Raw genomic sequence first — 13,291 nt, 5'->3', positions numbered from 1 at the left:
TGGAATTCTTAAACATATAAATCATAGAACAAAATCATCCCTCAGAATAAAGATAAACAAATTTGTTCTTCATCGTTTGTAAAAGTAAAACATAAAAAAATAAAAAAGTGACAATAATTTTCCTATGTATAAGCAATGTTCAATAATCCAATTTCTTGAAAAATGGGGAACAAATTGTTTGATAAAATAAAAAAGAGTAAATTGATTTTCAAATTTTGAAATTTATTTTGTCCAATACTAGTAACTAAATAAATTTTTTTGAAATTTTCTTACAAAGTAATCACAAGAGAGCACAAAGCCACAAACTGAAACCCATAATCAGTCAATTAATTAGTCCATGACTCCTAAAGCAAATTAAATGAACCAATCAAGTTGCTAGTTGCCACTTGTGAAAATTGAAAATCAATCAATTTCATGACAGAACAAAATTTGTATTTACATTCTATTTTTCTAAAAGAGGGTACAGTGAATCAAGTCATGTGTGTAACTTGCAAGTTGCAACCAGAAATGAAAAGAAAAAAAAAAAGTGATTCTTTTCTCAAAATAAAACATGAGTCTGGCTTCTAATTAAGACTCTTTTACTGTTATACATATAAAGCTCAGTGTAAGGTTAATGGTTATTATGAAGTTAGGTACATGCCTCCAACCAATATTGGAGAATTCATTCATAGCATAAAAAACACAATTCCTAAACAAGTTGCTAGCTAGTTGTCATGTTGCAATGTTTGGACTTCTGGAAAGATCTTGCATGTTTTTCTCTGGAAAATTAAGAAAAATTCATTTAGTTAGATAAAATAGAAGAGAAAAAAAATTAAGATTAAGAAAAGATATTTACATATTCATTAAGCACATTTAATATGTATGTAGTAAAGAAATATTAGTAGTCATGCACTTAATAAGTTTTCAAATATTGTAATTTGTAAATGAAAATATAAGAATATGTACCCAATGTAATCTAAAACAACAGAAATATAAAATATCACTAGTTTTTTTTTCGGTTTTATATTTTGAAAATATAGTACGATTTTTTATTATAAATATAATTAAATTTTTTCTTTTAAAAGAATCATTTACATTGAGAAAATAATAACTAATCATTATTAAATTTAGTAAATCTTGCTGCCATAATGTAAAGATGATTAAAGCTTTGTTTTTTTCACCTTACCCATCGTTTTGTTTTAAAAAGGTATAATCCCTCTTTTTCTATATATGTTAATAAATAATTATTCAAAAAATTATTTTTTTATATATGTTACTAAATAATTATTTAAAAATATATGTCTTACATAATTATAAAATCAATTTTTTTTTAATATTAGGTGTATATAAAAAATTAGCTATTAAATCAATTATTAATATATAATACATAATAAAATATAAGATACACATTAAAAATAAGTTAAATAATATATATATATACACAAATACATGATAGTTGATTTTTGATGTGCACATCAAATTTTTGTTTTTCCAATTAGTGCGATTGCTAAAAGAGAAAACTAACTTTAGAAAAAAAATAATAAAAAATAAATAATAATCTTTTGAAAATTGATATTATTTAGATTTTGCATTTAATAAGAAACTCTTAAGTCGATAATTGGATGACAAAAGTTTTACTTCGCAAATACTAAAAATAAATTTCTCAAATTTAAACAAATTAAATTACTTTAAAATGTAACTCAATATTCACCTCTCTAAAACTTTGAGATTTATCTTGAAATTATACATCACTACTTGCAGAATATCTTAATTAACTTAAAAATGACACTAATAAGATATGGTTTAATTACTCTGTTAGTCCCTATAGTTTTGCGATTAAGTCGCTATACTTTTTTTTCCTTTTAATTGGGTCCCTGCACCAAAATTTTTTTTAATTAGGTCATTCTTGGTAGTAATTAGCTTAATTGTATAGAAACCCAACTAAAAAAAATTGGTGCAAGAACTCAAATAAAAAAAAGTGTAGGGATTCAATTAAAAAAAATTGATGCAAAGACTCAATTAAAAAAAAAAAAATAGAGTCCTAATTAAAAATTTTACAAAACTATGAGAACAAACAGAATAATTAAGCCATAAGATAATTGAATTTAACATAGTAACTTATTTTTGTGAGATCAACTTAATAAATTACATATCAATAGATTTAAATTTGATAAAATAAATTTTATATATATTAATTTAAAATAGTTAAGTCAAATTAAATAAATTAATAGTGAAGTCAATTTAAATTTCAATGGAGCACTTACCCCCTAAGTTGTATATGGTGTCACTTATTTATTTTTCATTTAAATTTGTGGATAAGCAAAATTGATTAAGAAGAAAAGACTATTACAAAACCGAGAAAGAAAGTAATCAAAATAAAATCCTTAATAAGTTAGTACCTTGGCTTTGTAAGATTTGATTACCGCAATTAACAACTTATCTCCAGCTATACGTCTCACTTTTTGTATTAATTCATGCCTTGAAATCTTATTATCCTACAAAAAGGAGAGGGACAAGCAGAGAATGAATAATATGTTCAATTTCAAACCCATAAAATGCAAAGGTAAATCACTAAATAAATTAGAAGCACTTACTTTGTGATCTTTGTAGAGCATTGAGATGATGGTAATATCATTTGGTGGCAAATTTTTGGAAAGCACAGAAATCAGAGATGGGAATGGCATCCAAGGTGATGATGGCTGCAATGGCTGCTCTCCACTCTTCTCACTAACTACAAAAGTAAATGAAAATATGATCAATCACAATTCCAAAACACAACTATTTGGCTAATTATTTTTATATGAAAAAAATATTAATATTTTTGTTAAAAATGAGATTATTTGATGCGTGTTGCAACACCCTATGTATTGGACATGTGTCATTATTCTGGCAACAGATATGGTGCATGTTAGACATGTGTCAACATTCTAGTCAACACGCAAGATACGTGTTGATATCTTTTCTGGACATCATAATACTGTAATATATTTCAAATATCAATATTAAACTAAAATACCATATTCATCTCCATATTAAAAATAATTTCTGAAACTATTCATTATACATAAAAGGAGAATTTCTTTGGGACAGAATGAAAATTTTTTCTCAATTTTAAAAGATATATGTATTGCACATAAAATATTTTTTTTTCATCTTGAAAAAAAGATATTCACTTTTTACCAAAATTTCACTCTTCAACATAGCTTTATCTACGCAGAAGGCATGATACATTGTGTTTCACTCATATCTCAACCAAAAGAAATTTTTATATATTCCAAAATTTAATATGAACATAAGATAATATATTTAAAGGAAAAAAAATTAAAAAACTTACAAAAAGGGTCATAAAAAATCCAAACCTTTGAAAGAGGGAAGTTTGTAGCTTATAAGATATGCTGGCAAGACATGAGTGTTGATTCGGCTACTCCAAATGATGTAATTCTTAGGATCCGAGAAACTATCGACTCCAGAATCATAGTCTTCAGAAGAAGGATTGCATTGCTGCTTATTATTACAAGGATCAATAATAAGTTCACTCCTTCCCAGAATAACTCGGCATAGCAACAAGTGCCTCACCCCATCTTTATCTGCAACACATCTTTTCACACTGCACAAGGCAAGGAAAAAAAAGGTACAAATTTATTAAAATGTTATTTAATGATTTAATAATTTACAAAAAAAATATTGGATTAAATATATCAAATATCAAATTATTTAATGATTTATAATATTATATATAGAAATATCGTTATAAAAAATATTATATACATTAAAAATTAATTATTAAATCAACTAATATATATTTATATATAAATATATATAATATTTTTAATATATATTTTATATAAATAAATAATTTAATAATTAATTTTTAATATACACATCAAACGATATTTTTATATATAGTTATTTGTTCAGTAATTTTTCAACGTTCAAAAAGATTCATTGATTATTTGTAACAGTTAATATTGGAAAAATAATTATTATGCTCTTGAACAATAAAATTCCAAAACGAAAAAGACTTTCAAGATAAGCCTGAGATAGAAACGTGACTAAATCATATTCTTGTATATGCTTCTAGAAATTTTTTTAAAAAGATTATTTGTTACTACTTACTAAAAATAGCTAGAAAATATCTATCCTTAGCTTATGCATACAAGAACTTGCTTTGGCGCAAAAAAAAAAAAAAAAAAAAACTTGAAAAGAATATAAATGACGCCTTGTCTTTTTAATCTATAAAATATCACACTCAGAACAAAGAGAGTAATACAAAAGTCATATAAATAAGCCAAATCTTTTAATGTCTATGAATTTAGTGTAGAATTCGTCGAACTTAACTTTAATAAAAAAAAATTTAATATTAAAAATAAATTTTTTTATATTTTTTAAATTAAATATTAGTTTTTATTTTTTTAAATAAATTAGATAATTATATATACTTATGAAAAAGTTTAGGAGCCAACAATTTTATTAAATTCTGGCCAGCATGTAACCAGTAAAAAAAATGAACCACAAGAAAAGTAAGTCATTGGATAAAATCTCAAACCAATCTCACACTATTAAAACCATCATCGATGGCTACGAATCACAAAAGTTACTGGTCCCTAGCATTCTATACTTATTATAACATGCACTTATAAATAAAGGTAAAAATTCGAGTACAGTAAACAGTAATAAACACGTAAAATTAATAATTAAAAACCGTTAAATAAAAATTTAGTCAAATCATTCAAATCATTTAATCTTCTCAGTTAAATCATATAAACTTTACTGTACCTGAATTTTTACCGCAAATAAATCCAACACATGGGTAGCTAGCTATGCTTTCACGAGAGAAAGTAATATCTTTTTCTTAATTTTATGTTTACTAACCTTTGTAGAGGAGAATGATCTGCAGAGAAAACGAGTGTTTGACCATGGCGGTGCCCAAAACCGTTAGCAACAATATCCCTCACGTCATTTTCACCGAGCGTTCCAAACCAACCATACTTCACATTTGCATTCCCACCACGCAACTTCGCCACCGCTCTTTCCCACACTTTAAAGCTCTGCACCTTCGCCTGCGCCACCAGGCTCCCACACGGGTTCCGGTGAACCGCCACAACCTCACCGACGCCGCCAAGACCCTTCAGGAACCTCGTCTTTATGAGTCCGTAAACCGCCTCATGTTCTTCGAGCTTAACAAAGCCTCCGATGACATTCTTGTTTTCTCTAACCTCACCAATAATTCTTCTTCTATCGGCACCAGAAATTGAGCTTTCGCAATCGGAGATAACGCACGATGTGTCTTCTTCTCCATTGCTGCTGCTGCTGCTTCCGCCGCCATTATCCCAATCTGAGTCGGTGGATGACGAAGAATCTACGCTAAGAGGTGATGAAGTTACAAGGTTCATAGCTTAATGGTAGAATAAGAAAGATGTAATTTAGGAATGATTGCTCAATTCAAATAGGAATTAGAAAAGAAGAAATTGCGTATACATTTTTGGGAGATGAAGAAAACTTGGGTTGAAAGAAAAGAAGAGTGCAAGGTATGAAATAATTGAGATGAGAGATCTAATTAAGTTGGCGTCTTATGTTTGTTTTAAAATAAAGTTGTATGGTGTATGGTGATGGTTTAATTTAAGGCGAAAAGGGAAATTAGGATCTGAGTTAAGGGAATGAAGAAGATGTGAGAATGAGAATACTTAAAAAGGAGAAAGAAGAATGAAAAGGTTTATGCAATGGGCGGTGAAGAGTGTGGAGAAGGAGGGCGCTCCCTGTTTTGTTGAAGAGAAGCAATATACATGCAACTGACAAGCCTGTTGGTTTTGGAATCTGGGTTTCCCACTCCCTGTGGGACATTGTTTATATTATTATTGCTATGCCTATTATTTATTTATTTATTTATTTATTTCTTTATTCTTATCCTTGTAGTGCACACAAGTTTTTTTTTTTTTTGGTCTTAGATCATTGTTATTTTGTTTTAACATTTTATTTTATTTTAAATCTCCTTTTTTATTTTTGAATTTATTGAAAAACTTATATATTTAAATATTTATGATAAAATATATTAATGTTTTAACTAAAAAATAAAAAATTATTTTTAATTAAAATATATTAATTTTTAATTAATTTAATAACTTAAAAAATTTATTTAGTTAATCTTATCCTCTCGCCTGAAAGAAATAAGTATTTATTATTATAAAAAAAATTTCGAGGTCAGTAATTTTTAGTTATTATTTAATTAGTATAAATATTAAATTATGTTTAATAAATAAATTTTATTAATTCATATTAATTTATGTGTGTAAAATTTTGATAAATATAAGTACAAATTATATACGTATAAAATATTTATAAATATAAATATAAATTATTGTTAAAAAAATATTAATGATAAAAAATAATAATATTTATTGAATTCGTACTATTGTTTATTATTAAATATTAATTTTCTTTTACTGATAATTCTAGTAATTTAGGTTGAAGAAATAAATAAAAAAGTGAATATAAAAAAATGTGATTAAAAATAATTTTATATATCTAAAATTAATTATTTTTTAATTACAATTAGATACTTTAACTCCTGTTATTTTCGTTTCAATGAACTATAGTTCAAATGATATAGGTCTTTATACTCATATAAAATGTTGCGAATTAAAATCTTCATATCTTCGATTAAAAAAAATCTTGTTATTTTCGTCCTAATTATATTTGTGTCCGTACATGCTGATCAATCAACTATCAAGTATATGTTATAGGTTACGAAACAATTCAAGTGCACCGAGCAATATCAGTGCATCAATTATTTTAACCGTTGATTTTAATTAATATATATTATATAATTTTTTATAATTCAGATCAATGGTTAAAACAATTGAAACACTGATATTCTTCAGTGCACTTAAAATATTTCCTATAGGTTATATGCATGTAGAATTGTAGACTGTAGTAGTGTGCAAATAAATGAGTTCAATTATTCGTTAAATTACTACTTTGGAAGTTGGATTGGGTGGTGAGAATTGAGCCACGGTTATGCTTATGAGTGGTAACAATTTGCACCTAGGTTTGGCTTTGGATCCCAATAAGGAAAGTATGAAACCAGGAGTCACTATAGCAGTCTAGTTTTCACAAATCTAGCACACACAGTGTTCCGCGGAAAATTGGGACATTGTACTATTATTTCCTCTTTTATTTCATTATATATATTTTTTTAAACTTCTGTTGCGACTTGGGACTTGGGATTCTTTCTTTCTAAAATATATTTGTTTTTAATATTTCTATTTTCTATATTATTAAAAAATTTAAATTTTGGTAACACATTTTACACTATTATTCAATTAGAAAAAACTAAATTTGATAACAAATTTTATACAATTATTTATTTAAATTTATGTGTTTGAATAATTCTTTTAATAGACACATTTAATATTATTTTTACTAATATAATAATATATAACTAATAATTTATGTCAAAGAATTTACACACTGTACAAAAAATATTAAACTTCAAAAAATATACTAATGTAAACATTATTTTTCTTATTAAAAATGGTAATCTAGCTATGATTTAGATAAAGTTATTATCTTATATATAAAAAATATACAAATATAAATTAATTATTTAATATTTATTTAATTTTATATTTTTACCCCATCTTATTTTTTTCTTTCCAATATGCTCCATTCTTGTACGGTTGTAACCATAAGTCATCACCCACTTTCATCCTATTCCCCGAAATGCAACCATTGCTTTGTCAACTACTACCACCACTGTTACTCCATGAAAAAGCTAAGAGATTTTAAAAATGTAGGTTCATTTTTTGAGTGAAATGCAATCTCGGAGTATTGAAAAAGGCTTAGGGAGGAAGAGTTACGGGTGGTTTGGAAAATTTTAAAAGTATTTTTTTTAATTTTTAATTTATAAAAAATAGTAATATTAATGTCTGACATAATTTTTAAAATTAAATTGTAATTTTTTAAGAAATTATTTAAGAGTTTATAAAGAAGTTAAAAAAATAATTTTTTTTTTTTTATAATACTACTATTTTTTTTTATCACATTTCTATAAAATAAACACTTTTAGAGTTAAAAAACTAAACACAAAATAACTTATTTATAAGTTACTTTTAATATAGTTATTTATTGTTTAAGTTATTTTGTCAAAAGGAGTTTAATTAAGTTGTTTACCCAAACTAGACCTTAGGTTGTGTGTTGGTTTAGCTTTTAAGTTATGAATATATATTTTAATTTTTTTAAATTTTAAATTTTTTGTTTGACTATTTTTTTTTTAAATATAAATGTGATTTTATGTTTTAATTTCGATTTATCTAAAATAATAAATTGTAACTTTTGCATTTAATAATTAACATTGGAAAATGATAGAAAAAATTTATTTTTTTTGTTAACTTTATTATTAGCAGATATCTTACTTTACTTGTTATGATTGTTATTTATTTACAGCAGTTAGTTAGCCTTATTTAGAGAGAAATCTTTTCCGTTAGGTTAGGGGTTTGTTAGTTTGTTAACCTGATATGTGTATGTGTATATATTCCACCCTAAGCTAATAGAGATACAACAAAAAATCATTTTAAGTACCAATTTTGGTTCCAACATGGTATCAGAAGAATTTCTCATATTTCTCTGTGTTCTTCTCTGATCATCTTCCCTCTTTCTCGAACCTTCTTTTCCCCTTTCACTTTCCCTCTCTTCTCGAACCTTCTTCTATTTCTTCTCTTCTCTCTTCTCTCCAACCTTCAATTTTTTTTTCTACAATGGCGGCGATCGATGAAGCCGATCCTTTTCTGCTCCATTCCTCCGATCAACCGAACTTTGCCTTGGTCACGCAAGTGCTCATCGACGACAATTATCCTTCATGGAAGAGATCGATGGAAATGACGCTTAATGGCAAAAACAAACTTGGATTCGTTGACGGCATGATTCTGCCACCTGAGGAAGGTGCGTCTCACTCTTCCAAGCTCCGCTGGCGTCGTCTGAACGACATCGTCAGCACCTGGATTCTCAACTCTGTCTTTAAAGAGATCGCATCGAGCTTGATCTTTGCTGGTTCTACTCATAAGATTTGGATAGATCTAGGTCACTGATTTCAGTAAAAGAACGGTCATCGAATCTATGAACTGCGAAAAGAGTTAATCAACCTGAAATAAGATTCTCTTTCTATCTCTCAATTTTTTACTAAGCTGAAGTGTGTGTGGGAGGAATTATGCCATTTTCGACCTTCAGTACGCTGTAATTGTGGTGGTGCTCGTGAATTTTTAGCTCATGCTGATGAGGAATATGTTCTCGTCTTCTTGATGGGGTTGAATGATGTGTACCATCAAGTTCGGAGCCAAATTCTGTTGATGAAACTTTTGCCTAGCATCTCTGAAGTTTTCTCGCTAATCGTTCAAGAAGAGTGGCAATGAGGACTGACTCTTGCTCCTCCAACAAGCAATGAGATGCAGCTGGCTTTTGCCGTGAAGAACACACAATATAACTCCAAGATCCGTCCAGGGAAGAAAGATAAGCCGCTTTGTGCTCACTGTGGTTTACTCGGCCACACCAAGGATAAATGCTACAAGTTACATGGTTATCCACCTAATTACAAGAAGCAAAATCTAGCCACAATTCGGGTCAACCATGTAGACACAAGTCAGGACATTCCTCTTCAGCTCACTCCTCAACAGTATCAACAATTAATATCACTCTTACCTACACAAGTTCCATCCACAATGCCCCCTATTATCACTGCTGAAGTTTTAAGCACAGGGAAAGGTAAATTTTTCTCTGCTGCTTTAATTTCTGTCCTTGGAGTTAAATCATGGATCTTAGATTCTGGCGCTACTTGCCATGTGACCTGTACTTTGGACAATTTCAAACCTTTAATTTAGTTTGCAAATAAGTTTGTGGTTCTCCTTGATCATACTCGCATACCTGTGTTTGCTTCTAGTTCTGTTTCTTTATCTCAAACCCTCACACTCACTGAAGTTTTGTATGTGCCTTCATTCAAAATTAACATGATTTCAGTGAGTTCCTTATTGTTAAAGTAGCGTTTTTATATTCTTCTTTCTAATGTTGGTTTTGTAATTCAGGACCACCTGAACTCCAAGATGATTGAAAAAGATAAATTGAAACACAAATTGTATGTTCACACACACACACGCACCAGTTTCTATGACTAAGGGTGTCAATGTTAATGAACGTACATGTAATAATGCCGATTGTGACAATACGTTAGCCATTTCTAATTCTTGTAATGCAATAAGTGCAAAATTGTGACATCATAGATTGGGCCACCTTTCTTTTTCTGTTTTGCAACATTTTGCCTTTAAATTGTAATTTTTCATCTTCTAATAAACATTCACTGTGTGACATATGCCCTTTGTCCAAGCAAAAATGGTTGCCTTTTGTTTCCAACAATAATCAGGATTCTGAATGCTTCTCATTGATACACTGCGACACTTGGGGTCCTTATCATGTTGCCACGCATTTGGGGAGCGGTATTTTCTCACTTTGGTAGATGATCATAGTCGATATACCTGGATTTATTTGTTGAAAGCCAAATCTGATGCTACGACCATCATTAAATAATTTTTTGCCATGGTTCACACACAGTTTGGCTGTGTGATTAAGAAGATTCGGTCCGACAATGCACCTGAGTTATCTCTTACTAATTTTTTAAAATCAAAAGGTTCTCTCCACCAATTCAGTTGTGTTGAGCGACCACAACAAAACTCGGTGGTGGAACGGAAGCATCAACACCTTTTGAATGTGGCAAGGAGCTTGTATTATCAATCCGGTGTCCCAATTTATTTTTGGGGTGAATGTGTTGCTACTGCAGCTTTTTTTATCAATAGATCTCTCTCCTCTACTCTTGGCTGGAAGTCCCCTTATCAATTACTTTACAATAAGGCACCCGCATATGAAGACTTGAAGGTGTTCGGATGCTTTGCCTATGCTTCGACTTTACTTTTCTCTAGGAATAAGTTCTCACCAAGAGCCATTTCAGCAGTTTTTTTTGGCTACCCACGAGGTTACAAAGGGTACAAACTCTATGATCTCAAGAATAGAAAGTTCTTTATTTCAAGGGATGTGATTTTTCATGAATTAAATTTTCCCTTCAAGCTTGGCAACACTTATTCTTACTTACCTGATCCTTTTGATGATCATGTCCTTCCTAAGCCAATTGAAGTTTTTCTTAATACACCTCAACTCGTTGCTCTGGGTACACCTGTTCCTATTGTGACACAGCCACGAGCTAAGAACCCAAAGCCGTTGAGGAGAAGTCAATGACTCCATAGGGTGTATACTTATCTTACAGACTACCATTGCAACAATGTGGTGAATCCTTTGGTGATGGTACATTTTTGTTCTTATGAGAGATTGAGTCCAGCATACAATGATTATTGTATGCAAGTTTCTGATTTTTATGAACCCCAATTTTATCACCAAACTGCCAAGTATCCTCAATGGCAACAGGCTATGGCTGAGGAATTACAAGCTATGGAGAATAACCACACATGGAAGGTGGTTCCGCTTCCGATCGAAAAACATTGTATTAGTTGTCGATGGGTGTATAAGGTGAAGCACAAGCAAGATGGGTCAGTTGATAGATGCAAAGCTCGTTTGGTTGCTAGAGGAAACACTCAACAAGCTGGTGTAGACTATAAGGATACTTTTTCATCCGTTGCCAAACTCACCACTGTTCGTTTACTCCTTGTTGTTGCTGCTGTGAAGAATTGAAAATTGTTGCAGCTAGACATTAATAATGCCTTCTTGAATGTTGATCTTGATGAGGAGGTGTATATGCAACTATCTTAAGGATATGCCAGCAAAGGGGAGCAGGGGGAGAAGCTTGTATACAAACTAAACAGGTCAATCTATGGCTTGAGACAGGCTTCGAGGCAATGGTTTACTAAGTTCTCCACTGCTTTGCTTGGTGCTAGTTTCACTCAGTCCAAATAAGATTATTCTCTATTTCATAGAGGAACAGGTGATTCACTTGTTATGGTGCTTGTATATGTCGACGACATCATTGTTTCTAGTAAACTTAGTGATATGGTTGCCCAAACTCAGCAAACTTTGTAAGGTCTTTTCAAACTCAAGGTGCTTGGCCCCTTAAAGTATTTCCTTAGATTGGAGATAGTAAAATCTAAGGAAGGCATTTGTTTGTCTCAACGAAATTACACCCTTTCTTTGCTTGAAGACACTGGTTTTTCGGATTGTAAACCTACCTCTGTACCCTTGGATCCAAACATAAAATTTACTGCCACTGATGGGGATTTGCTCGAGGATGCGGGACAATATAAAAGGTTGATTGGCAGGTTGCTTTACCTCACTATTTCAAGACCCGATATTTGCTTTGCTGTGAACAAGCTGAGCCAATACATGTCTTCTCCTTGCACTACCCATTTGGATGCTGTCTATCATGTTTTGAGATATTTGAAGGCTGCACCTGGGCAGGGCTTGCTTCTTTCGATTTCTTCCCCTTTATCGGTCAAGGCATATGGGGATGTTGATTGGGGAAGCTGTGCTGAAACCAGACGATCCACTACTGACTATTACGTCTTCCTTAGCGATTCTCTAATCTCATGGAAGTCGAAGAAAAAAGACACCGTTTCAAGGTCCACGACTGAAGCAGAGTATCAAGCACTTGCCAATATCACTGCTGAAGTTGTGTGGATTATGAGGCTGTTTTAGGATTTTGAGATACAAGTTGATCCGCCTTTCATTTTCTGTGATAGCAAAGTTGCAATCCACATTGCAGAGAATCCCACCTTCCATGAGTGTACCAAGCATATTGAAATGAATTGTCACTTTGCTCGAGAACGTGTACAAGACGGTACTGTGAAGCTGGTGCATGTAAAGTCAGGATATCAGCTTGCCGATGTTTTAACAAAAGCTGTGCAGCCTACCTTGTTTAAGAACTTGTTTAAGAACTTGATCATCAAGTTGGGAATCATTAACATTTTTTCTCCAATTTGAGGGAGAGTATTAGCAGATATCTTGCTTTGCTTGTTATAATTGTTATTTATTTACTGCAGTTAGTTAGCCTTATTTAGAGAGGAATCTTTTTCATTAGGTTAGGAGTTTGTTAGCTTGTTAGGCTGATATGTGTATGTGTATATATTCCACCCCAAACCAATAGAGATATAGCAAAAAATCATTTTCAATACCAATTTTGGTTCCAACATTTATCCTTCAGTCTAATATGTAAGAAGAGACATAAGGAATAATTATAAAAATTCTTATATTTAATCCTTTTCATGATCATAATTTATAAGTAAATATTTTAATCTTTTTATAATATCATTTTTAGTATTTTTTATTAAGT

At 30.4% G+C, this 13,291-nt stretch overlaps 2 protein-coding genes across 2 annotated transcripts; one reads left to right on the top strand and one right to left on the bottom strand.

The window, feature by feature from the left end:
* Positions 1–386: 386 nt before the first annotated feature.
* Positions 387–5,970, bottom strand: LOC112782760 (probable inactive poly [ADP-ribose] polymerase SRO5). The gene is made up of 5 exons (XM_025825323.3): positions 4,852–5,970; positions 3,339–3,586; positions 2,574–2,710; positions 2,379–2,474; positions 387–758 (listed from the first exon to the last, which is right to left on the bottom strand). Exons 1-5 carry the CDS (start codon positions 5,370–5,372, stop codon positions 705–707), a joined length of 1,056 nt encoding a protein of 351 aa, XP_025681108.1. The 5' UTR covers positions 5,373–5,970; the 3' UTR covers positions 387–704.
* A 5,469-nt stretch (positions 5,971–11,439) lies between these two features.
* LOC140183237 (uncharacterized mitochondrial protein AtMg00810-like) lies at positions 11,440–12,657 on the top strand. Its single transcript, XM_072231262.1, has 4 exons — positions 11,440–11,661; positions 11,713–11,759; positions 11,854–11,950; positions 12,064–12,657. Exons 1-4 carry the CDS (start codon positions 11,440–11,442, stop codon positions 12,655–12,657), a joined length of 960 nt encoding a protein of 319 aa, XP_072087363.1.
* Positions 12,658–13,291: the final 634 nt, after the last annotated feature.

The sequence above is a fragment of the Arachis hypogaea genome, chromosome 20, assembly GCF_003086295.3.
Source record: "Arachis hypogaea cultivar Tifrunner chromosome 20, arahy.Tifrunner.gnm2.J5K5, whole genome shotgun sequence".
In the NCBI taxonomy this organism is placed as follows: domain Eukaryota; kingdom Viridiplantae; phylum Streptophyta; class Magnoliopsida; order Fabales; family Fabaceae; genus Arachis; species Arachis hypogaea.
This window is presented reverse-complemented; position numbering and strand designations above follow the sequence as displayed.

Bases quoted from the DNA above. Each gene is read 5' to 3' on its own strand.
- LOC112782760 (XM_025825323.3), bottom strand. From the start codon at position 5,372: ATGAACCTTGTAACTTCATCACCTCTTAGCGTAGATTCTTCGTCATCC. The intron at 2,475-2,573 runs GTAAGTGCTTCT...TCCTTTTTGTAG, and splicing joins TGCTCTACAAAGATCACAAA to GATAATAAGATTTCAAGGCA. The intron at 759-2,378 runs GTACTAACTTAT...TTAATTTTCCAG, and splicing joins TCAAATCTTACAAAGCCAAG to AGAAAAACATGCAAGATCTT.
- LOC140183237 (XM_072231262.1), top strand. From the start codon at position 11,440: ATGGCTGAGGAATTACAAGCTATGGAGAATAACCACACATGGAAGGTG. The intron at 11,662-11,712 runs GTTCGTTTACTC...AAATTGTTGCAG, and splicing joins CCGTTGCCAAACTCACCACT to CTAGACATTAATAATGCCTT. The intron at 11,951-12,063 runs GTGATTCACTTG...TTCAAACTCAAG, and splicing joins TCTATTTCATAGAGGAACAG to GTGCTTGGCCCCTTAAAGTA.